The 25130-nt window shown below is 39.4% G+C and overlaps 1 protein-coding gene across 5 annotated transcripts in view; it reads right to left on the bottom strand.

Annotated features, from left to right (window-relative positions):
- TRPM6 (transient receptor potential cation channel subfamily M member 6) overlaps window positions 1–25130 on the bottom strand; it is a 92471-nt gene that overhangs the window by 11033 nt on the left and 56308 nt on the right. For all 5 annotated transcript variants that reach the window (XM_083884227.1, XM_083884228.1, XM_083884230.1 and 2 more), the window contains 11 exons: window positions 23962–24094; window positions 21194–22332; window positions 20336–20448; window positions 19287–19413; window positions 18290–18387; window positions 15854–15912; window positions 14742–14767; window positions 12914–12964; window positions 3174–3239; window positions 424–710; window positions 75–157 (listed from right to left, as the gene is read on the bottom strand). In XM_083884227.1, coding sequence (XP_083740353.1) covers window positions 75–157; window positions 424–710; window positions 3174–3239; window positions 12914–12964; window positions 14742–14767; window positions 15854–15912; window positions 18290–18387; window positions 19287–19413; window positions 20336–20448; window positions 21194–22332; window positions 23962–24094 — 2182 coding nt within the window. The remainder of the gene's footprint in view (window positions 1–74; window positions 158–423; window positions 711–3173; window positions 3240–12913; window positions 12965–14741; window positions 14768–15853; window positions 15913–18289; window positions 18388–19286; window positions 19414–20335; window positions 20449–21193; window positions 22333–23961; window positions 24095–25130) is intronic.

Raw genomic sequence — 25130 nt, 5'->3', positions numbered from 1 at the left:
CAACCCACAATGGAAAAGGAGGCTGGAAAGAGAAGAAACCTCTTTCACTTAGTACTTAAAGACATTGAATTTACCTTGGAGTATAGGGAATAGTATAAGGCTTCACTTGGTTGAAGGTATAGATTAACTTCTGGGCAACCCTTTGCTGTTGAATCTCCTGAAAAAAAGATAATATTATAAACACCTCTTCATTTTCACAAAGAAAGGTGTCATGAACTCGTCAAAAAACTAAACAAACACACACACACACACATACCCTGATTTTCTTTTTTTTTTTAGAAATGGGAGATACATCTTCCTCAAAAGCTTTTTTCTTTCCAAAAGATAACATCAAAACGCATATCAACCTTGTTAAAGACATTAAAAAATAAGCAGTCTAACATCAGACTAGTCCAGTCAGTGTTCCTTCAGGTCTGAACTCACCCTCAGGCAGAGATGTAATACTGTGCCATGGTGAAAGATCTTTTGCCAAGTTTGAACCACCTCTGGCAGGAAAGACTTCACAATAAACACTTGTCCCAACTTTAATGCATCACTCTCAGACCAAGTACAAATGACCTTCATGGCCCTCCGCAGACCCCCATCCATCTCCTCTCGTGACAGGACTTGGATCATGGCAGTTGTTCCACACTGGGACCAGGAGGACATGCTTTTATCAAGATTCATAGGTGAACTTTCCTCTAGCTGATAGACTGTCACTTCCTCTCCAGCTTAAACAAAAAGGAGTTTTGTTAGCAAAAGTCATTTGCAGAAACAGAAGCATTTTCATGTGTTGTCTTTAAATAACATACCTCTTTACACACCCTTCTACGCCATTTAAAAAAAAATTATAACTGTTTTAAAAATCTTAACTTTTTATCATAACTGTTCATCTGTCTGAAAACTTCCCCAGCCTACTTACACTATTTAGTACATTCATTCTTTGGCTATGATAATAGGTGGTCCAAAGAGCTTCTATTAAGCCTCTAAACAAAGATAAATTCAAGACCTTCTGGATTCTTCCACACAAGCAAAGCTCACTGATGCTCTAGTCTATAGAACACTATCTATAAAGCTATAACTTTATATAAAGGTCACTTAAAGTGATGCATTTTTAAAGGATCACCATTTTAATCTCTAGGGTATGAAACTCAAAATACCCTGTGCGAAATTACCTCTCTTTATGCACTTAAGGGAAGGGGAATTTTTAGTAAGAGTTAAGTTAATCATAACCTGTGGAATGCTCCCTGTATTTTTATTTTAACTTTGTGTTTCACAAAGGAAACCCCAAAAAACAACAAACACCCAAACAAACCTGCAGGAGTAGAGTATCTGAATTCACATCTTAGTCTAAAAACAGTTAAAATAATAGTTTAAAATAATAGAGAAAAATAAATCTAGGGGGAAAATCATGACAATAAGGCAGTTTGTGATAGCTATATTGAGTACTAAAGATTAAAGGGATTTAATTTTGTAGTTGATACAATATTGGCTGTAGTCAAGAGTGCCACATTTTGTTGCAGAGAGAGAGCTGAGTTGTTTCAAAAGTGGTCACTCAGCCATGATTTGATGAGCCAGGGAAATTAGTTTGAAAAGGAAATTTCCAGGAGAACAAGCTGAAGCAAATTATCAGGAAGCTTAGAATTTTGGTATTTTAAACTAATGTTTTGAATTTTTTCTAGAAATTCCAATGTTATTTGCAATGATGAAATGTTTAATGTGTTCTTCTCCTGCTAGTAACATTTTTTCTGCAAGCAGAACCCAGTGAGCTTTAACTCAGTTGCACTCTGTTTCCACCTGGAGAGTTGTAGTGGCATTTCTCTCTTGCAGCAGAATCAACAACACTCTCTAGTTGCCAACATTTGTAAACTAACAGCAAAGTGCAGTGATTTTTTTAAATCTGGCTTTCCTTCCTACAACTCACATTATTTGTAACAATAATTAGTAAGAAACAGGCTGTCACTGGCAAGTGTGATTACTAAGGTAACTAAATTGCCAAAAAGGCAAAGACCATCATAAGCAATCACAAACTGGATTCATAGTAATAGATCTCTTCCCCACTCTTGAGTTTGCATTTCATCATTTAGCACAAGCACAGATGCTGTTGAATCCAGCAATTTAAGCACATTTTAACTTAAAATAAAGCAACTGGAAAAGTCAGTACATAAAAGACAGACACTTGAGTAAAGATAACATAACTAGACACATTTTAAAATCTCACATTAAATCTTCATTTTATTATCTTCTGACAGTTTAATACCTAGAAAACTATCTCCTAGGAGCTTCAAAGATTAGAATGTTCCATATGGCCATAACTATATTAATTATCAACAGCAATCAGGTCACAAGAAACCCTATGATGTTGCAAGTATCAGCAATTAGTTACTGTGAGACAAAATATTCTACCCGTTGAGAAGTCAGCACCTAGATATTACAAGTCTAGAAGCAGAGCTTCTGCTGCTATAAGCTAATACTTCACACTATTTTCAGAACTCTTCCCAAACATTTATAGATTATGCTCTACCATTCTTTAGTTATAGCAAAGATTTTTTTCCTTGACACTAAAGACACGAGTTTTCTGTGCCAGATAAAGGAATAGTGCTCTTTAAATCACTACCTGGTTTTTTCTTGATGGCATATCCTATACATAGATTTACATGTGTGTCTGTGTGTGTGTGTCTGTGTATGCAAAAGAGAAACAGAAATAATGAAGTTATCAAGGTTAAGGGGAAATTTCTGGCTGTCTTTAGCTATCCTAAGAATGGATACATAAAAGATGGAGCTAGACTCATCTCTGAAGTTGAGAGCAATCACATGAATACTAACAGATACAAACTACAGCAAGGAAAACCCCAACAAATATAGGGAAGAAGACTAGATTCATGGTTAGGTCAATCAAACACTGTAAGAGGTTTCCCAATGAAAATGAGGATTCTCCATTTATAGACATAATCAAAATGCAATTCAACAGTGCCTTAGCAATCTGATCTGAATTGACCATGGAAGGAGTTGGAAAAGGGACCTCCAAAAGTCCCTAGAGTACTGAACGACTACAATTCTATCTTCATTTCTCTCTTTCAGAAAATAAGAAATATTTGAAATAAATCTGTGAAAATTTCTCAAACACAGTTTTTAAAAGATAGTGCACCAACTATTTATAAAGCAAAACATAAAAGCAAGAAGCTGGTACTCACCAAAGAGCTGGACTGGTGTAAATGGTATGGTCTGAGCAAGTCTCATTAAGTTGTTTCTTTCAACAGCTGCAAAGAACATATATTTCACTGGTAGATTGAATAAACAAGCTGGCTTAGTTTCAAAAATACTTGGCTGCATTTTACTGTAGTGTACAAAGCCAAGGAGGAGGCAGCAGTGTGATACTGTGTCACATCTGATCACCATTTGTTTTACCCAGACAGCAACTCCCCTTTGCACACTGTTGTGTTTCAGGAATTATATTCCCCAATTTGGTGTTCCCACTGAAACATGTCAAACCATGCACCATTCGCTCCCTCCTCCTCCTCCCCCTGTCCTTCCCCCTGCTGGGGCTGGAGAGGAGAACTGGAGGCACAAAAGTTGAAGATCTTGGGTTAAGATAGGAACAGTTGGAAGCAGCAACGAGAGAAGGAAATTAACAGTAGCAACAAGCTGACAACAAGGGGCACAAGAAATGAATGATTCACAGGGAAAGCCCCTGACAATAGACAAGACCACACTACCTGGACCCAGAAGAGACACCCCTCCTCCCCAGAAGAGATTTCCTTCCCTTCAAGCCTTGGCAATCACCAGGAAAAAACCTCTGGGTCCTAGCCAGGCCCCTGGTTGGCTTCTGCAAATAGTTAACCCTGTCCTAGCCAGAAACAGGACAGAAAGTTACCAGAAACTCAGTTAGCATTACAGGTTTGCATCTGGAATAATAACCCAGATTCCAAATTCAATCATTGCTCTCACACAGGCTTCAACAGGCTTCAGTGTCCTCTACAGGATTAACTTCAGTGTAATTTATAGTGACAGCTGACAGCCCAGTTCTCCTTTAGACTTTTCAGAAGTTAATATACCCTAGGAAATGGAGATAAATCCCTCACTTTTCCTCTTTTAAGAAACCAAACATCCTTCAACAACTCGAACACAATGACTGCCTCACACCTCAGCTGTACTATTTGTCCATTTAGGGGCAGGTTAGATGTAAACATCTGCAAGACTCTGGAGATGTGCATTCTAAAACAGAGAGTTTTCAGTGGAGATGAGAGAAAACTAACTGGTGACAGAGAAGCAGATTTTTTAAAACCAACCAATTAACCATCCAACCAAAACCAAACCCCAAAGCTACCCGAAGGAAATGCAGGAAGTGAGCTGCTTTAGTAAGGTACTTCTTGATATCCAGAAACCATAAAATTAGGTCTGAACTCCATTTTTTCAACCCAAGCAAATTAAATTTGGTTGATTCAATGCTCTGCAAACTGGAGAAGGAAGCCTCCTATAGGAACAGATAATGAAACCATTTTAGTCAGAATTAAAGAGCTGTGGTAGACTGGAACTGTAGAAAAGACTGCAGTTCTATTGTCACATGCATGATTATGGTTAGCTAAAAGTCAGAAAGCACTAGGGATAACCAAAAGTGCTCAAAATTTTGTCAAGATAATTCAAAACAGATTAGCTAATGTATATCACCTACACCTTTTCCCTAGCTGAGACAAATATAGGATTTCATAGAACTCCAGGCACTTGCCAAAAAGAAGTCAGATGCATCCTTCTTCTCTACCTTCATGCCCAAGTCATGCACTTCTAACTACATATGAAGATACAGATAAAGATATATATGTACATAAGCACTGGTATCATATCCATAAGCAATGGCCATATCTCCAAGATATCAAGCTCACTGAGTCCATGGCTGTGGGTTCTGTTTGCCCTAGATGTCTTCCAGGGCAGGAGGGCTGGTGTGCTGTCAGGTGGTTGCAAGCTGCATCCTGACTCATGACCAGTGTACCTGGAGCAGTCCAGACTCACTGTCCATGGTAGTTATGGCACACAGAGCCAGTGTCATTCAGCAACCAGCAATACACATACACACTTCAACATTGCAGACTGTTCTCACTCAAAAATCAAATCTTCTTCAGGTACACATCATGTTTCCCCATCCATCTGCATTACTCTACAAGAGCAATTAGGTCATTGAACAGAAATATTCCCATGGGTGGGTTTGCCTTTGCTTGAGACGGGAGTAATCCGAACTGATTTCCTGAGCATATTCTTCATATGTTCTACAGAGGCTTTCTCCCCTTCTACAGTATGTGGGAGTTTTGACTGAGCTTGACTGGTGGAGCCTCTAGTGTTAACTAACCAGGTGGTTTTTGCTAAATGTAGATCTCAATATTCAAAGGTGCCACCAATGTGGTTTTTAGCAATCCATTTTATTGTTCAACATTCCTAGAGGCTGGTGCACAACAGGGAACATGATACCCACTTCAAAACAGTGCTCTCTGTCCCAGGGTTCTATGAAACTATTTTTGTTGTCTGACTGAGCTCTTTCTGGGGCACTATGTTGCCACAGCCCTTGCTTTCTGAGGCCCAAGATGATATTCTGGGTCAGTGAGGTGAGGAACAGGGTACATCTCCAGCATCCAGTGTTTTTTCCCTTGTACAAACCTAGAGCTTGCTTTGGCACATTTGCAATATCTGCCAGGTCTCCCCGTATTTATATTTTAATCATCGTTCCCCATACCACAGAGGCACACTCTTTTCATTTCTGCACATTTCACAGTTATAAATAGTGTTTATGGTCAATAGTGTCCATGGTTAAGCCTACCCCTCTAACACAAGCCCATCTGTATTGTTATATCTCTGATGACCTGAGGTATCATGGGCCCAATGAGCCAGGAATAATTCACCTTTATGCTGCCAGTCCAGGTCACACTTTAATCAGGAGACACTTTAATCCTGGCAGCCCAACCTGTCTGTTCATTGCTGTGATCTTCCCCAACAGCCCATCTCTTGGGTGTGTGTGGATCTACATGATGTGCTTTTACAGCCAGCTTCTCTGCATAGGCAGTGATGTCTTTCCACAGTTCAGCAGCCTGGATGGGTTTACCTCTGCACTGTCTATTTGTCTTTTTCCACCACTCAAGCCACCCCTACAGAATATTTGCTACCATCCACAAGTCAGTGTAGAGGTAGAGCACTGGCCATTTCTCTCATACAGTGATATCTAAAGCCAGCTAGATGCCTTTCAGCTCTGCAACCTGACTTGATGCACCTTGTCCCTCCACAGCTTCTGTGATTTGCCATGTAGGACTCCAAGCAGCAGCTTCCCATTTTTGATGTGTCCCTCCAATACAGCAGGAAGCGTCAGTGACAAGAGTGTACCACTTTTCATTTTCTGGTAGCTGATTGTATGGTGGGACCTCCTCAGCACAAGCCACCTTTCCCTCCCCTTCTTCCAATGATATTTGAAAACTTTCACCTTTGAGTCAGTTTGTGATGACTTCCAAGACCCCTGGGTGATTGGGATTTCCTATTGAAGCTTGTTGTGTGATCTGAGTGATCCACTTACTCCGTGTGTCATCAGTGGCATGATGTGTGGAAGGGATGAACACCCAACCCAGAACTAGCAGTCAGGGTGCCAGGAGGAGCTGTGCTTTGGGGCCCATCGCTTTGGAAGCAGCACAAACCTCTTCATAAGCTGCCAGGATCTTTTTTGGCTGGGCTGTAGCAGGCCCTGGGTCCTTTGTATTCCTGCCTCCAGAACCCAGGGATGATCCTCAAGTCTCCATGGTTACATTTTATCAGAGACTCCAGGGAGGACCATCTTCCCGTCTGCAATGTAGAGCACAGTTTTCACATCTTGTCCAGTCCCTAACTGTCTCAAATTAATCTCCTGTTTAATTTGTTTAAAAGCTTGTTGTTGTTCAGGATCCCACTTAAAATCATTCTTCTTCTGAGTCACAAGATAGAGAGAACTCACACTCTAACTGTAATCTGGACTACGCATTTTCCAAAAACCCAGAGTGTGTAGGACAGCCTGTGTGTCTTTGTTGCTGGTTGGTGGAGACATAGCTGCTATTTTGATGATCATGTCCAGTGGAATCTGATAATGTCCATCCTGACATTTTACTTCTGAAAACTGAATTTCCTGGGCAGGTTTCTAAACTTTACGTTGCTTTATGGCAGGACTGGCCTTTAGGACAATTTGCATTATCTTCTCCCATTACTAAAAAGCAAAAGCTTCCTCTGCTGTGTTGTCTCAAAGGTCATTAATGTATTGCAAAAGTTCTGGAGCTTCTCCCTTTTCCAGAGCAGACTGGATCAGTCCAACACAAATACTATGGCTGTATTTCCACCCCTGGGGCAGCCAGTTTCAGGTGCACTAGACATCCCCCAAGTGAAAGCAAGCTGTGGCCTGCACTCTGCTGCTAAAGGAATAGAGAAAAGTACATTTGCTATGTCAGTGGTGGCACCATTTTTCTGCCCTGGACTCCAGTTCAAACTGAAGTTCCAGCATGTCTGGCACAGCAGCGCTCAGTGGTGTGACTTCCTTCAGGCCATGATCATCCACTGTCAGTCTCCACTGGACTTACACATTGGCTACATAGGGCCAATAAGGAGTGAGCAAGTCTTATTCACCTGCTGACTGTCACAGAGTTCTGGTTGATGTGATATTGCCAACACTGCACTGCTGTGGTAGCCATCAGTACCTGTTACTCTTCAACTCTCAGCCCACAGCAGAGGGGTCCTCTGAGAGACCAGGCAGGATATTCAGCTGCCTAATTTCTTCTGTCTCTACAGGTTTCCCAAAAGCCCAGTGATGCTCTTTTGGGACCTTGAAATACCCTCTCCTGAGGTAATCTATGTCAAGGATTCATGGGGCCTCCGGGCCAGTCACAATGAGGTGTGTTTGCCGTTCATTCACAGACAGAGTCACCTCAGCTTCCAGTACAGTCAGCTGCCCAGCTCCCTGTCACCTCAGAAATAGAGAGGGACTCTGCCCCTACATATCTTGATGGCATCAGGGTACACTGTGCACCTGTGTCAACTAATTAGGTTCTTGTGGGTTTGATGTACCAAGCCATTGGATCCACACAGTCCAATAGATCTGATTGTCCATACGGCTGGAGGCAGGGCCTCTCTAGTTCTGGTCATGGTAATCATTGCTATTTCTTGTAAACATAAACTGGAGATCCTTTCAAGAGGATTGGAAATATCATCAGCCCTTTGATTCTGTCCGAGGACTTGCTCATTGGAAATTGGAGTGACATTTGGTGGCTGTTCTTCCTCTCAACTTGTGTACCTCTGCTGCCAGGGCAAAGATGGGGTTTCCACCCTACTTCCTCATGTCCTCTACACAGTCAAACACAGAAAAAAAATATCACATTACCTCATGGCATGTACCCTCTTGAGCAGAGACTGGTCCATACTGGTGAGGCAGGGAAAATTTCCTCTTTAGCTTCCTAGATGGGATACTAAGCAAGTTCACAGATGATACAAATCTGGAAGGAGCTGATGACTCCCTCACAGGCAGGGAGGCCCTGCAGAGAGACCTCTTCACAGCCAAGGTGCAGGCCAGCAGGGAGGAAAAAAATATGGTCTTCATAGTGCTGGCATTGGGCAGTCATCATTCCCTCTCACTTGACAGGAGTCACCTCTGAAAGTTTCTCTTCTATTCTCAATCCCTTTGTCAATATCCCCATCCTAGGACAAGGATCCCAGTTGCTTGGTTGCACTACCACATAGTTCCATATCATGGGCTGTGATATCCCAACATCAGAACTCTCAGGTCAGCAAAGACTCTCCAGACTGGTGGCTGAAAATTTTTCACATACCTTGCAGCTCACCTAGGGGGTGATTTTCTCTGGTCATCCTATTCTGAGGGCCCTGCTTCCTCTTTAGTATGCAAACTGGTTTGGGCTTGAATTTCTTCTCCAGGAATAACTGGTACCAGCATGGGTTGTTCCTGTGGTTCCAGCTGCAGTTTGAGTGACCCCAGTGCCTGTCATTCTGCTTTGCTCCTCTTCTCCTTGAGAGTGCTGTCCAGTATTGTGAGCAGTGTCTGATAAATAGTAACCAGGGCCCTGCACATTGCAGAACTTTGCATTTCTCTGGAGCTGCCACAGCATTTTTCTTTCAAATATTCTGACACTTTAACAGGGTCCTGTAGTTGTTAGGGGTGAGCTTCCAAGCCACTGGAGCAGAATAATCCTTCAAAAGCTGGCCCATTTTCTCCCACATTACAGGCCAATCATGACTATCCACCCTCAGGGTGGATCTCTGAAAGACCCTCCTAAGAATCCCTTTTTCTAATCAGGGTGTAAGACTGCACTGAAGAGACCTGGCAGATTTAGCAACAAAAGCATGCTTTCCTTAATATCCAAAGGGAATTCGAAACCCTCCAAAGCTGTTGTAACAGGCCTCAAGGAGGAAAAAGGATTGAAAAGCTGAGGAAAATAATCCTTCCCTGTTCTTCTCACAGGCTAGATACAATTATTACAGAAACACAAAATCACAGAATATGCTGAGGGATCCATCAGGAAGCAGACCCATAAGGATCATCAAGTCCAACTCCCGGCCCTGTGCCTGAGAGTTGCATTGTGTGCCCAAGAGCGGTGCCCAAATGCTTTGTGAACTCTGCCAGACTTGGTGCTATGACCACTTCCCTGAGGAGCCTGTTCCATGTCCAAATACTCCCCAGGTGAAAAACCTGCTCCTGAGATCCAGCCCAAACCTGACTAACCTCTGACTCAGCTTTGTGCCATTTCCTCAAATCCTGTCACTGGTCACAAGAGTGAAGAGATCACTGTCTGCCCTTCTGCTTCACCTTGGAAGGATGTGAAAGACTGCAGTGAAGTTTCCCTCAGTCTCCTCTTCTCCAGGCTGAAGAGACCAAGTGACCTCAGCTGCTCCTGACAGCAGTTCCCCTTCTATTCCAGACTTTATGGCCTTGTTTTGGATACTCTATAATAGCTTAATATCTATTTTATGTTGTGGTGTCCAAACTGCACACAGTACTCAAGGTAAGATCACACCAGTGCAGAGCACAGCAGGACAATCATGTCCCTTGACCAGCTGGAAATGCTGTGCCTGATACAGCCCAGAACATGGTTAATGGTTTCCCAAAGGCAGTGCCTGAGGTAAGGGTAGAAGACCAACACTGAATACACATCACAAATTACCCACACTGCCCTTGAGGTTATAATTTCATAAGCTGATATCACACAGTTCAGCAACAGCAATCCTGATCCCTCTCCCTGCTCTGAAAAGGAGCACCTCAATGGGCACATAGTGCCTATACTGAAGCACACAGGGGTTGGTTACAACATCGTAACACACCTAATACAACAAATCCTTGCTTCCCACCCACTCTAACTAGAGCTGTTGTTATCTCAGCTCTTCATGTTTCATATAGAACACCAAATAATATTGCTGCACTTTAGGAACTATATTCCCCAGTTCAGTGTTCCCACTGAAACATTCCAGATCATGCACTGCTCATTCACTTCCCCCATCATCCTCCCTCTCCTCCCAGTTGCACAATGGAGAGGATTGGAGACACAAGAGTTAAAGATCATAAGTTTAGATAAGATCAATTTACTGGAAACAGCAATGAAATAGGAAAATGAAAGTAACAGCAGCAGCCTTAATAACAGCGGGTACCAGAGAGGCAAACAATTCACACACGAATATTCAAGACACGGAAACCGGCAACAAGCGAACCTCCACTACCCCAACACAGATGGGACCCCTTCTCCATCACTGGAAAATTATGTGAATTGGTAAAGAATAACCTCCAGGTGCTAGCCATGTCCCCTCCTGGCCAGAATATGATACTGATCCATTATATCTCACCCTGTTCATGGATTCCCTGCTTCCAAAAAACATGCTCTCTGGGAAAGCCCCTTGCACCCCACCTAGGACTTCTGCCATCTCCCATCCTCCTCCTTTCACAAAGGGCTGCTTCTGCATCCTGCTCCTGACAACTCCAGTGCAGCAACACTCCTTACACTTACACTGTCTTGATGAGATGCCTTGACCCCAACTGCCTTCTTTGTCTGTCTTGTCAAGGTTAGAAACACCTGGAGATTTAGCAAGGTATGACAGGAAAATCCAAACTTACCCTTCACAGAGTGCAGTTTCTTCATTCAAGCTTCTTGCCAAAAAGCATCAGTAACATTTTTATATCTCCCTAACTTGCAGCTTATTTCTCAGGCAAACAACTTCAAAACTTCAGCGAGTCAACCAAATATTTATGGATTTGTCTTCACAGCAATTTATCATGAAGAAGGAGAGAATTGTAAAGTAAGGCACTTCTAGAACTAGGAGGCAATTTGGATGCTACAGTTCTGTCTAATTTCCCTATTCAGTGCATGAAGGCAAAACCATCATCCAAAGCAGAGAGTGAACCAAAGCAAAGAGTATATCATGGTTTAGGGCAACTGGGGATACAAGCATCATAAAGTCACCCCAGGACATTCAACCACAGCAGAGCTGTGTTTCTCTGTAGAGTAACAAAAAAGCCACAGCAACAGACTCTGGATCTTACGGAACTTATGGAGTTTGGACAACATCTATGCTTTTTTTAAGATGACTTCCTTGAGCAAAATTTAACTGGAGGTTATTGAGTCCAGAAGGCAGAGCAAAGGGCACCCATGACACATTCACCCCATGAACTGGGTTCCCATTTGAGAAGATCTGCACTTCATACTCCAGTTCAAGGTTGTTTACATATAGCAGATTCAACAGGAGTTGGTTACTGTGTCTGAACACTGTTGGAGCATGGACTGAAAAAGAAGATCTTCTTTTGGTGCTGCATTAAGAGCACACTAATCATGAAATCAGTGCATAGCAGGAAGAAAGACATGAACGAAGGAGCTGCTAAAACCTCTGCCATCTGTCAGACCTTTCCAGTAGTCACTCTAAGACTTTGAGAAACCATTGACTTGCAGCAGCTGCCAAACTTGGGACAAAGATCTCATTCATTTGTGTATGCAGAGAAGTGGGATTATATTTTCTTGCTCAAATTGATAGCAAGAATAACACAAAAGCAGTATACGGTAAAGAATTATAATGCAGAATTTTTCGGCCTAGTTGGCTAAATTCTGTCCTAATCTTCTTGAGGAAAGAAAACCTATATTGAAAACCTCGGAAGGTATTTATCAACTCATAAGGTTAATCACTTCTATCTGTGCTAAAAAGTCCCACATCATCTCAAATAGCATGCCTGACAAGCAACACATCAATAACTGCAACAAGGCCACCATGCCAGAGAAATTACGTCTGTGAGAAAGCTGTGTAGATTTTGAATTTAAGAAGGCTGTCAATAATTCTGGTTTATTCCAGCCCTGCCTGTAACGGAGGCCAAGTCCTGTGGGCAATGGTGACATCTACTGGCAATTCCTGCTCTGTTCTCCTGGAGAAACTGACATCCAGGCCTTGCACACTCAGCTCAGGGAAAGACTTCAGGCAATTAGCATTCAAGGATTTATTCACTGCCAGATTTTCAGAAGTTCATAAATACACAGACACAGGTTAAGTAGTATAAGACCAATTAACCGAAGAATAGAATTCCAGAAAGTACAAACGACGGTTTGGGAGGTGTGACAGCTAAAAACAAACAAGTGCCTCCTCTGCCCCCTCAGGAATCTGACCTGTATTCATAACTTCTGCTGATATTTTGAAAGTGGTTATCTACATTCTGCTTTGGTTTTGCCATAAGTACCCAGAATCAAGCCATTATCAACAGAAAAAAAAAATCAATAATTCTTTCATTGAAGTGTTAGAAATGAATTAACACAGAATCTTCTTAGCACTGGGCAATTGTGCAAGTCCTCAAAATGAAAATCACAGTGGATGACAAAGGGAGAACTAATGTTCTTTTTTTTTTTTTTTTTTTTTTTTGAGGCATTTCTTAAATTCCTCAGCTGTCATTCTTTTGCCTCCTGCTTACCTGAGTAGTGAAGATGCAAATCCTGAGATGTTTTCAAGCAGGAGAAGATATCTGAAATAATGTTTAAAGGATTGCTGTATTAATTATTATAGCAGAAAAAAATGAATGATTTTTTAAATACTTTCCATCCCTGAGTTTGTTACAAAACAGATTAACCAGAATTTCTGGCTCAGCATTCTAAAATTACTTGTGGGCTTTAACTACATTATCATGTACTGTATATTGCAAATTTCAGTTATCAGTGTAATATGACTTATTTATCCAAGAAAATGGTGGAGGAAATTAGATATTAACCTCAAGGACATGTTAAGCCAGCTAGAACCCTGGGATATGAGAAGTACTTTGCTATCCACCATGCTTCATGACCTCCCAAAGACATAAGTTTTCCAACTCCATCCTCAGCCATTAAGCATTCCATTAACTGTACTATTGCACCAAAGTTATAATAATACTGTCCTATTAACCCACAGCATCCAAAGTGCTGTTAAAATATAAGTAGACAAACATTTTTGGTAGTTACATATTTAACAGGCTCAGAGAGATCAAATTTGGTGCAAAAATTTTTGATTAATAAAAAAGCCTTTTTAATACAACTAAGAATAATGAACACATTTTCATTAACTAGATGAAATAATTTTGTTATCCTGGAAAACCGTCCTTAAAAGTGCCAGATTTCAGTGTGTGTATATATATATATATATATATATATATATATACTGTAATACTATTAATTTTCAAAAAATTAGATAATCAAAACAATGTTCACCAAATTTTTTGAACTTTCCACTTTTCTTCTTGATGTATTCTATTTGCTTTAACTCTCTTACCTAGTAAAAGAGATCTTACATGAAAACATCTATGGATATTGGGGGAAAAGTCAGTATTTTTCACTCCCTTTAATGATTCATAATCCCTTGTGATTTTTCCTTGCTGGACTCATCTACTTTTGCAGCATTTTACATATTACAAAAAACCAAAACATGAAAAGAGGCCTTTTGAGAATGGAAAAACTGGATTTTAATCAAAATAATGGTGTGCTCTAGAGAGCAGCCTTGTAACTCGCTCTGCTTGCAGCAGAATGGTTCAGAAATGGAGAGTTTTGTGCACAGATGGACCTGCAAAGAGCAGCCCTTGAAGTAGAGATAAGACTAGGAGCAACCCATTTCTGCACCACAGCTAATCTCAAAAAGAGAGGGGCCCAGCTCTTCAGCTGCACAGCTTAGAGTCATTCCAGGAAAACCGGGAGATGGACTAAAACACAACAAACACCAGCGAAGTTTATCAACACTCTGCTCTTGAGGAACTAAGTGATTCCTCACCAAAACCTTGAATTTCTTCATTAGACATTTCATAATAAATTCAGTCCTTCGCAGATTTCAAAAATTCCGTGTAAACAGCACAGAGATATTACACATAATTGCAATTTTTAAAATCAAGCACACATTAAAAATCTGATATCATAATCTATCTTCAGACATACATCCTGGTTTAGCCCAGGAGATCACTTGGGCTGTCAGGGATCAAAGCAGCAGCATCCTAAAGAGTTTCTTCCTGCTGAAAGGACAACATTACTGAGCAGACTAGAGTAAAAATAATTTCTTTTCACTTAATATTATGCAGCTGTTACGAGAAAAACATGTTTCTCATTTAAAAATCTTACACTTTAAAGTACAAATTAGTTACTAACAGATGAAACAATATCTATGCTATGATCATCAACTATAGTAAATTAACTTCTTTTTGGATTTTGTACTTCAGATTTGCCAGCATGAGAATTGCAGATGGGAATTAAAATAAGAAAATTAAAAATAAGAAATTAAAAACTTACGGTCAGTCTCCTCTGGGGTTCTCGATCTGTTTAAAAGCAAATATTTGATATTTTAATCCAACATTTCTGCCATGAAGCTAACACTGGATCACATGTAAAGAGATGTGACTAAGCAATCATAAAGCAAAATAACCCTCAGTGCAATTTTGTTCAACACAGCCATCAGCAAACAATCTTCAGATACTGAAGAACTGGCACATTTTACTACGTTTCTTCTTCTGCTTTATATTGAGCTGCTCTTGAGTCTGCACTGATGTTCACATCTTTTACACTGCAATAACAGTATCAGTTACAGAATTTTCAATCATGGACACAACTGTTCATTTTTTAGTCAATGCTGCGAACAAAAAAAATCTAGAAGAAATTGATGAAAATAGGAAATAAAAGGAAAAATAACATGGAGACAGCACTGAATGTAGCAAAAATACTACTAATGTTATGATAATGATTAACCAATCTGGAAAAAAATTTAAAACCTTACAAGAAAGGTTGTAAGTATACTTGTGAAGCCAGTATACTTAAAGTAAATGTAATCAAAGCTTAATAATGACTGAAAATGCATGAAGAAAAAGGGGCTAAATATTTAGTAAATGTACAAAAGCGATTAATCAGTCAATGAGAGAAGTTTTCAGAAGGTGCTAGAATTGTAATTAATTGTAATAAGACAATTGTAATTGCATTGTAATAAGACAAGCAATTGAACAGCAAAAGCAAATATAACTTTTCATGCTGACTAGATTGGAAAAATGGCTATTTAAAGATGTTATGGTCATAGAACCACAGAACCACCACAGAGGTTGGAAAAGACATTGTAAATCATCAAGTCCAAGTGTTATCTTAGTGACTGAATTAGAAAATTCAGTTACTGTTAGAATTAGAAAGGGTGTCTATTCCACCTAAAATCATACACTTTGTTTAAATGGATCTCCTTCATCTCAATTAATAAGATTTCCTTGATAGAAACTTAAATATATTGAATGGCTTAGCTCTCTCTTTCTCAGGAATTTGTCATCCTAAGTATATTGCAAAACTGAAATGGAAGGCTACAGACACTACAGACATCTCTTTGCGAAAATCTTTGATGAGTATCTTAACACACTAATAATACATACAGGGAATTCTTGTTCGGATTACTTTTCTTGATGCTTCCAAATACGTTATTACTGATATCCTAAAAAAGAGAGATACTTTCACTGGTAAAATATGCACATCTTTATCAAAAACACATATATTGCACAGCTCAAGAAGGTACAATCTTGTGAACAAATGTTGATATGATTATTGTTAACATGAATAATGAATGACCCTGACAGGCAGATGAATCCCAGCACTGCCATATCTACACTGAAATGGAACTAATGTGCTCACATTGCTGTTCTCCATGTTGTCTCCAAACATTTGAATTAAATAGTCAGGTCACCACCTATATCTCACCATGTACTCACAAAGCTCATTAAAGGTCTTCTAATAAGCACAGTATTAGAAAACTTTCTTTAAGTTAGATAATTCCAGTATGGGTATAACGTTTATATTGCTGAAAATAAATTCACTCAAAAGCCCTGGAACAGAAGAATGTAACACAGAGAGCAGCCTTCCAGGGATATTTAGATCACATATTTTCCAGATCTTTAAAGAAAAAGTCCAATAATCTTTTAAACTTCAAGTCATTTTAGGAAAAAAAAGGGTCTAGCCAGGTCTTCCTAATGTGGTAGTAAGAAATGGATTTTTTCTTCGGAATAGTAGATAGACCAATTTAAATCCTCAAAACACAAAACACACATACACACACACCCACACCCACAGAGAAGGAAAAAAAAAATCAAGGACAACTAAGTTTAAAGATGAATCAACTAAAATTCAACTTATAATTTAACCTGAAACTTAAATCACTTTTAATTGTTTTTAAAATTTCTCTCATATTTTGAACTTGTAGCTTGCTTTGAAGATGAAAAAGTCTTTAATAAAAGCTTCCTACACACACCCTTGCTTTGCTCCCTGCAAGGGAGAATTCTGAACCCCTGGTATGCCATGAGTGAGAAGCTTTACTTTCAAAAAGATACATGTCTTTAAAATATATCATTCTCCAAGTGGAACAGTTGGATGCAGCAACTTTGTCATATCTCAGTGATAAGAATATAAGGTTTCATAGTCCAGAGAGAGGCACAACAACTCAGTGGATACTGGAGACTGTACCTTGGAAGAATAAATAGTTTGAAGATGGTGTTTCAGAAATTACTAGTTTCAGCATAACTCCAATACTGCTATTAATCAGCAGAATGGGTTTTTTTCACAATTTTAAAAATATCACACTTGAGTTTCAACCAAATATATCTTAATAAAGGCTTTGAAGCACTCAATTACTTGGTTACCTTACACAGTTTTCCTTACTTTACCTTTATTTTGCCTGTCTGATCTTGTGATTCACATTTCACAGATTTATTGATTTAGAGTCCAAGTCTTGATTTTTACAGAATACGAATCAGTAAATTTATTTCTATTTCTCTCTCTCATCACTTTTTAATACAATACCCTACCATTTTTAAAATTAAAACATTAAAGCTAATGTTCCTGGTATTTGGAATTCAAGTTCTACAACACTCAGAACAGCATAACTAAAATTACTTGCTGCATTTTTATTCCTTAAAAAAAAAATAACATTTTTAGTGAAAAATAAGCTAGTCTTTGAAAGATCTCCATTTTAAAAAATGGAAGTCCTATAAGTAAAATCAACAGGGAAAGGTGCTTTGGTGCTATTGAAAAAAAAGAGGAAAGGATTGTCTTACATTTTCTTTTATTAATTCCTTCTTTGTTAATTTCCTTTCTTATCTCTGAGATACCCCTGTAAAATTTAATGAATGCTACATTTTTTTCTATTAGCTATTCCATTTCTTCTATTAGCTACATAATTTTAAAACAGATAACTGTTTCCACAATCCAGATTCCTGCTCAAGACTTCAAGGACATACAAAGTGGTCTAGCTCCATCAAATTCAAGGAGCCCAATATCAGTTCACACAGGAAGAGAACCTTTAGATTACATAGTTGCAGATTAATTCTGGTAAATAATAAAATGTGATGTTTATAAGACAATGGTTTAAAAATCCATGCTTCGCAATTATTATCAATATTTATCTACCCTTTGCAAGAAATAACTATGTGATGAAGTGAGTGCTATGTAGCTAACTTCACAAAATTTTCTTCTAATCCACTCTGCCCACAAGCTCAAGACCAAGTTGTGTGCTCACTCACTGTCTGATGAAACATCAATACAAGTTATTTGTGACTAGAGTTCATATTCAGAACCACTCTAAGATTCAATAATTTAAGATATCATTTCAGTAAATTTCATAGAGCTAATCTTAGCAGCTGTTAAATTATTCATTTATTTCCACACCTACACTGTACCAGCAGACAACAAAGTTTCACATCTCTCAGAGAGATATGTCATGACAAAGAAACTCTATTGGCAAACCCAGGGATGACTGTAGAGATACTCTGGGCTCGTCCCAGCCAAATTTATGGACTAGGATGCATAATCCTAGGTTTTACCTCTCGAGAATGCCTCAGGTAGTCACAGAATGGTATGGTGTGCCTACTGACATCTGGATTGTTAATTTTCTGGTGCTTGTAATGGAGACGTTCCAAACCTAGTCAAAAGAGAAGTAGTCAGCTATTTCTAGAGGGTAAATGAACAGCTCTATCACTATAAACTAAGTAGCTATGCAGTGTTATAAAATAAACATCTATATACCATATTGTCCCAGTAAATGTGTAATGGGTTAAAGAAACAATGTCAGAATTTCATAGGGTTAAATAGACTACTTCCACTTTTTCCAGCAGACTTTGGAGTACAGCCCTCCTCAGACCATGTGGCACTAAGTCACAGCACTGCCTGGTACTTCTTCCAGCAGCTCACAGGACAAAGCCAGTGAGCCACATCACAGCAAAGTTGAAAGAATAGATGATTAATGCACAGAATTTCTAAGAATAAAAGAGATGGAGAATTACTAAAAGAAGAGTAAGAATGTCATTCCTTTTAACTCCAAAAGAGAAAATAGAGGACTTGTTTCTTCCCTTGTGGGATGTGTTTCTGAGCAATGAGCAATGGATAATGCAGGCAGAGGATCTGCCAACAAATACAGTATCAGAGCACTGCCTGTGAGGGTAAATGTTCTGAAAAATCTTGAGTTTATTTGTTGCAATTAGCCAGGACACCACTTTAGAAGATATTACTACAGAAGACACTTCAGGAGAGGAGACAAAGACTTCATTCTCCTTGCTTCCTACTTATTCCTGAGGATTAGCACTCAACTATCTCCCATGGAAGACTGGCAATGGTCCCAAAAAGACTTACCTGATCTTCCATCCAACCTATCACTCTTTTGCCTCTTCAATATTGCATCAAATAACCAAGACAAACGAAGTCTAATTCTATAAAAATTATCCAATGAGGTGAAAATGGTGGATAACACTTATATTTTCTGAATTCTATTTACTTCTTTTTATAAGCTGTTGTGAAATTCACTGTTTGCAACATGTAACATACTTAGCTGACTGAAATTAGACACGGTGAGCCAGTTCTTGCTGTGTTTCTCTTGCTCATCCCAGACATTGATCTCTGCAGGCTCTGAGTTCACTTGAGTGTTCTGGGGGCAACCATCCACTCTAATCACCTGCCAAGACACAGACAAAACAATACTGAATTTACAGGATAATTAGCATCTCCACACTTCTTCTGATAGCATATGATGTGGCCTTTCAGAGCATCTCTGAAAAGCCAATGAATGAATGCACTCCCAACTGAGAAACAGATTTTCCCAGTTTTGTTACTGCAGAAGACATGTTGGTTTTGTCTAGCAAGCCTGGTGGATAAAAGGTCTCACATTATCTGAAGGTATTTGAACTTTGAGACCTCATACCTTCAGAGATACTAGATTTCAAAGTTCAAGTCCAAGATCCTTTGCTGACCTGGATATCTTATGTAAACAAACCAGTCTTCAGTATTTATCTCATTAAATAGTGATAATCTTTTCCAGATAATGAAGACCCTAGAAATGTCTTTATAGCTCTATAAATAGATTTTTATTTATGAACACACAGACACAGTTGCAAAAGTTGCCCCATACATCTACACAATCAATACATTTTGTGCAACATGCTACATTTGATGGATTCAGAGAAAAGTCTGTGGGACTCTTGTGGCAGGAGACAACATTTTGAGCTCTAACTTGCTTAAGTACAGTTGTATACTCCCTGGATGTGACCACTGCTTCAGTCTATCCTAGATCACATGAAGCCTCCACAAGTTTCCCTGACAGCTGAAATGCAAGGACTGATTTACGCTTGTGAACCACCACAAAATCAGTATCATAACAGTATACCAAACTCCGTGGATGTCAGCAAGTTCAAAACAGAAATCCCACCCACCCAAAAAAAAGCAAAATTGAACCAAAGCTAGACACACACAAGAGATGCTGCAGTTCGTGTGGAGTATTTTAAATATATACGTTTTCGATTCAATCACATGGCAGAACTACTCTTAAGGAATGAAAAAGACATTTCTGAGATACACAATTCTCTTGCATCTGCCCATACCGGCACCTGAAGAGGTTTTTGATTCCTCTTTTCTTTCCCAGACTTTTTGTCTCTGTTTTGCTCTTCTGCTTTTGTTGTCTCACTGTGGTGTAGCTCACAGGATCCTAAAGATTCTGCAGGAAAGAGTCAAAAAACACCTTTAAGCTACAGAGTTTCTGTTTACTAAGGAAAAATCTGATAGGACTGAGAACTGGCAGATGTCTAAAGCAATCTGAGAAAGAATTGTGACATCCAAACTTACTACTCAAGCAGTTCTATGTAAAGATGTGCATCATCATAGGATGTAAAACAACTAATGCTGTTTTATATCATACTATTATACTATACATTATACTATACATTATATGATAATATTCAGAATTAAAACTGTAATCTGATGTATTTTAGCACTTGGTAAGCAAACTTGATGGTAGACAGGGAAGTATTTAAACTGACTACAGAAGTGTATGCCTTTTCATTCTCCATGCACCCACCTCTGATACTGCCCATGTATCTCTATGGATTTTGTAATATATTTTGGTTCCTGCAACTCTGTCTTTGTATCCCCAGGGCAAGAGACTTCCCCAGAATGAGCATAATCCTTCTTCCACCTGGCTGTGTAGCCACAGACATGGAGATTCCATGAGATGGGGCAGATCAGGGTGGCTGACAAATAGGTGTGTTGTGGCTTGGATACCAAACACGCTTCAGATATTCCCAAGGGCCAGACCCACCCAAACAAAGTGAAAGAGTAACTCTGGACTCTCTGCTACTATCCTCCACTGCATCTAATACCTTCTGGGTACAAATGAAACACATTTGTAATGTCTTGGACTCTCCAGGACAAGATACTGTACAGGTTTAATATTTTATAATTACCGCCTACAGCTTTGCAGATTTTCCCTGAGGTCTCTTTTTTAGGGGATGGTAAGCTGTTGCTTCTCCAGTCTCTCCAGAGAGGGCTGATCCAGAAGGAGATGCTTCGTTTCAGTCTGTTCTGACAGATGTAGCTGCTGTCGCATGACCTGACAGGGTTGTAGGAGAAGGACTTCGAATTACTTAACTGGACACGCCTGGTGGGATTATTCTGGCAATTGTTTTCCCTGTCATAGGAGGAATGTAGACAGAGGGCTTTCTTCTTTGAATCTGAGATGAAAATTCCTTTTTCATCACCTTCAGAGAACCCCCAGTTCACATAACCACCTTCAGTTTCTTCCCTGTCATTGCAGGGGGGTGCTGCACTTCCTTCAACATCCAGGGGTAGCTGCAGATCGAGAGGATGAGCAGCTTCTGCAGCATTAGCCTTTTCCGATGGCAAATGAATAACAAAGTCTCTCTGGCTCCATTTATAATCTTCTGCCTCTTTTCCAAGGAAGCTGATACCTGGCACGTTTTGCTGAACCACAATGTTATTTTGCAGGCTGTCTCTGAATGCTTCATCCTTGCGCTTGGCAGCAGTGTTCAAAAAAGACAAATTTAAGGTGACATCCTCAGAAAAAGACCCTCCCTGATGGTCAGGGGGCACCAGCAAAAACTGCCCATACCTGGGAGTTGACTTAGTCTCAGAGGATACGCCTGAAGTGAGTGTGTCTGTCTCTATTTCTGCCTTTTGAGAGCTGTCTTCTAAGTAACAAGTAACCACCTTGTTGCTCTCAGACTTCAAGAGTTTGCACTCTGATGGAGCCTGGGTCCTTACTAAGCTCCGTAAGAGGGAGGGTGGCATGCTGTAATAGTGGTATTTCTTGTCATACAGGCCATCCAGGCTGCTCAAGGTCTTGGAATAGAATGCATTGCTCCAGCTGTGGGGCAACTTCCTACAGGTTTGATGCTTTGTGTCAGCTAGTAAGGCTTCTTCCACCTTCAAGGTGTCTACAGCTGAAAGCACTTTCAGGATATCCACTGTGAGGGCAGACAGGTCTTGCAAACGTCCTAGCTGGCTGTCCAGGGAGAGTAAAGACTCCTTGATATAAAATACCTTCTCATGCACTTCTTTAAGTTGTTGAAACATCTCTTCCACTCTAGGTAGAAAAAGAAAACATAACTAAAGAACCAAAACATAGATCTTTACATCTGTTTGCGAGATGATGAAAGAAACCGTTAACACATTTCAAAAAGTTGGTGTTTCAAACAGGCTTTTTTTTTTAATGGTGACTTTCATTCCCATTAATATCTGTGTTTGACAAAACCCAGCCAAACTACCAGTGGGTTTCTTAAGGAAACAGACTTTTTGCTCAAGGAGTACCTATTTTAAAAACTATTGTTTTCCTGCTAATACCCATTCATTGCCATAAAACCATTGATGGCAGGTTACATTGGCTATGGCTGCAAGTAAAGTATACTTCCTATCAGCTGGACATCCTGCATTTTACATTTCTTGTGCAAGCATGAGAAGAATAAGGTTCACACAAACCACCAGGTACTCTTTAATCCTGCCTTTTTCAGGTACTAGAGACTGCTAAGAAATGGGTCTTCTCAAGAACATATGCAGATTCTATGTATCTAATGGCATTGGTTATCTTCAGGTAAAATTCAACTGCTCAAAAAACCAAAGCCTTTTTTTATTATCCTCAAATCCCCAGTGAAAAGTACAGGAGTTTCTTGGCCTGGAATGACACCATTTTAACCAAATCATTATCTTCATATTTCCTGAAAATTCTCTCTGGTACTTTATCACTAAGAGAATGATAAGCAATGATAAGGCAATATGCAGTAGTCATTTCTTTCCTTTGTCACAGAGTAACTAAAATATGTAGTATTAAACCATGGCTGAATAAAATCAAGGACCAATGTTCCAGAACATTTTATTCATCAAAGTTAATTTCTTTCATTGATGTCATGCACTGCTGTGAAGAGTGTTTCACTTGCACTCAGAAAAAAAATTCCTTTGCAGATCTATATCCAGTAGATGAAACCTTCTTAAAGTAATCAATTCTTCAGTTTCTGAACAAAGCTACTTATTTAATTACTTTTAGAGAGGCTGTTTATTTTCCTTCTGTGTTTAATTTCAACAGGCAGAAAATAAGATTATGCTTTCTCTAGGCAAAGCAAATTTGTTAGATGAAATCAGTGTCGGCATTCATTAAGATTTTTATAGTGTTCATTTTTTTTTTAATTCTTCCCATTATACTTAGTGGCAGATTTGCCTTTTATTTCAATAGAAAGCTAAATTTGGCCAATATTGTTTGTTTCGAAACCCTGTTCATAGTTGTGTATTTACATGGTGTAAACCAAGAAACTGTATTGCAAAAAATGCTACAATGGTTTTCTGGTTGCTTCTGTAAACAGCAATTATACTCAATCACAAGCAATACTCTCACAGTGTACATCCACTACTAAGCTTTAAATAAAATTACAAATTGTATGCTGTTCTCTGGCTTGCTTTTGTAGAGCTACATGGTCTGCACAAGTGAACCTGAGCAACACCTCACTGTGCCTCTTTAACCATGCACACACGTCTGGGGATACAATTCTGCCTGCAAGGCTTCCCAGACAGATCTGACACACCTCAAATGTGTGCAGATACAGAAATGGACACATTTCCATCAAATTAACATGGCTTATGCATGTTCACAGTGGCCATAAGCAGCTTCAAAGTCTTTTTATATGACAAATTTATACAAAGAACATAAATATGCATCAAAACACACCTTTCTTTGGTCAAACGGATCCTTTCACTGCCACTGGAACTGAGGTTTTCATTCTTCTCATGAAAATATTCTTCTACACACTGTTCCTCAAAGTCATGGAGTTTCTTTAACTCCTCATCACTCAGGTAGAGCTCTGAACAAAGGGGGTAGGAATCAGTATGAAGCATGCTAATAATTGCAATCATTTATGAGTATGCATGAGGGGAGAAAAAAGAGAAAAAATGGTCAAAAACTTGTTTACATTCCCTCCCTTGATGAGACTGAACCAGACCTAACTGCATGAATTTGGTCTTGAGTATAAAGACTCAAATACATGAAAATGTGGGATTTTGTCTTTCCTTACATAGGGAACAAAGCCACACAGACAAAAATTCCAGTACACTCCCCTTAAAGCCTCAAAAATAAATATCTGAATGGCTGCTCACAAATATTCATTTTCTCACTAATCTTTTCCTTTATTTTGTTGTACATGTGTCACTCACATCACTTAGATATGAATCTGTAAATCTTATAAAAAATTTACTCCAGTTTGGCCCAGCCATTCATTTGGAGATAGTCGCCTACAACAATAACAGTCCATTCAGGTGCTCAAAGTTGCAAAGCTTTTTGGGTTTTTTTTTCACCTAACTGGTTCATATGCTCATACGTATAAAACATTCAGATATCCTTAATATAAGTTCATATCCATAAAACATTAAGATCTTCCACCCCTAGATTACTGGGGAGGAAAAAAGCACTCAGAAATTTAAAACTCCATAACTTGGCTGCTCATGGTGCTATCCTTCTAGCCCACCAAGACTTCTGAGAGAACAGCTCCATTACAAAGAAATGGATATGCTGGAAAGCTGCTTCTCTGCTTCAAACTCCACATTTTCCAAGCTCCTCTTTTCTGTCCTTTTTATGTACCAAAATCCTCAGTGTACTTGCTAGGGAGGTACCTGTTCCAAGCAACAAGGTATTATTGTATAGTAGTATAATAGTGTCCTAGTACTATTGCTACTAGGATATAGTACTCAGCTGCAACACACAGCTCAGCAGTGAAGACCCCCACAGTGTTCTGGGGTTCCCCCTCTCACCCCAAATGAGACTTGATCACCTTCCAGGCACTTTTCTCCCCTATTTGACCTGTGTTCCTTCCTCCAAAATTTTAATCTGCATCTCAGTATTGA

This window comes from Zosterops lateralis (genome assembly GCF_965231275.1).
Source record: "Zosterops lateralis genome assembly, chromosome: Z".
NCBI lineage: Eukaryota > Metazoa > Chordata > Aves > Passeriformes > Zosteropidae > Zosterops > Zosterops lateralis.
This window is presented reverse-complemented; position numbering and strand designations above follow the sequence as displayed.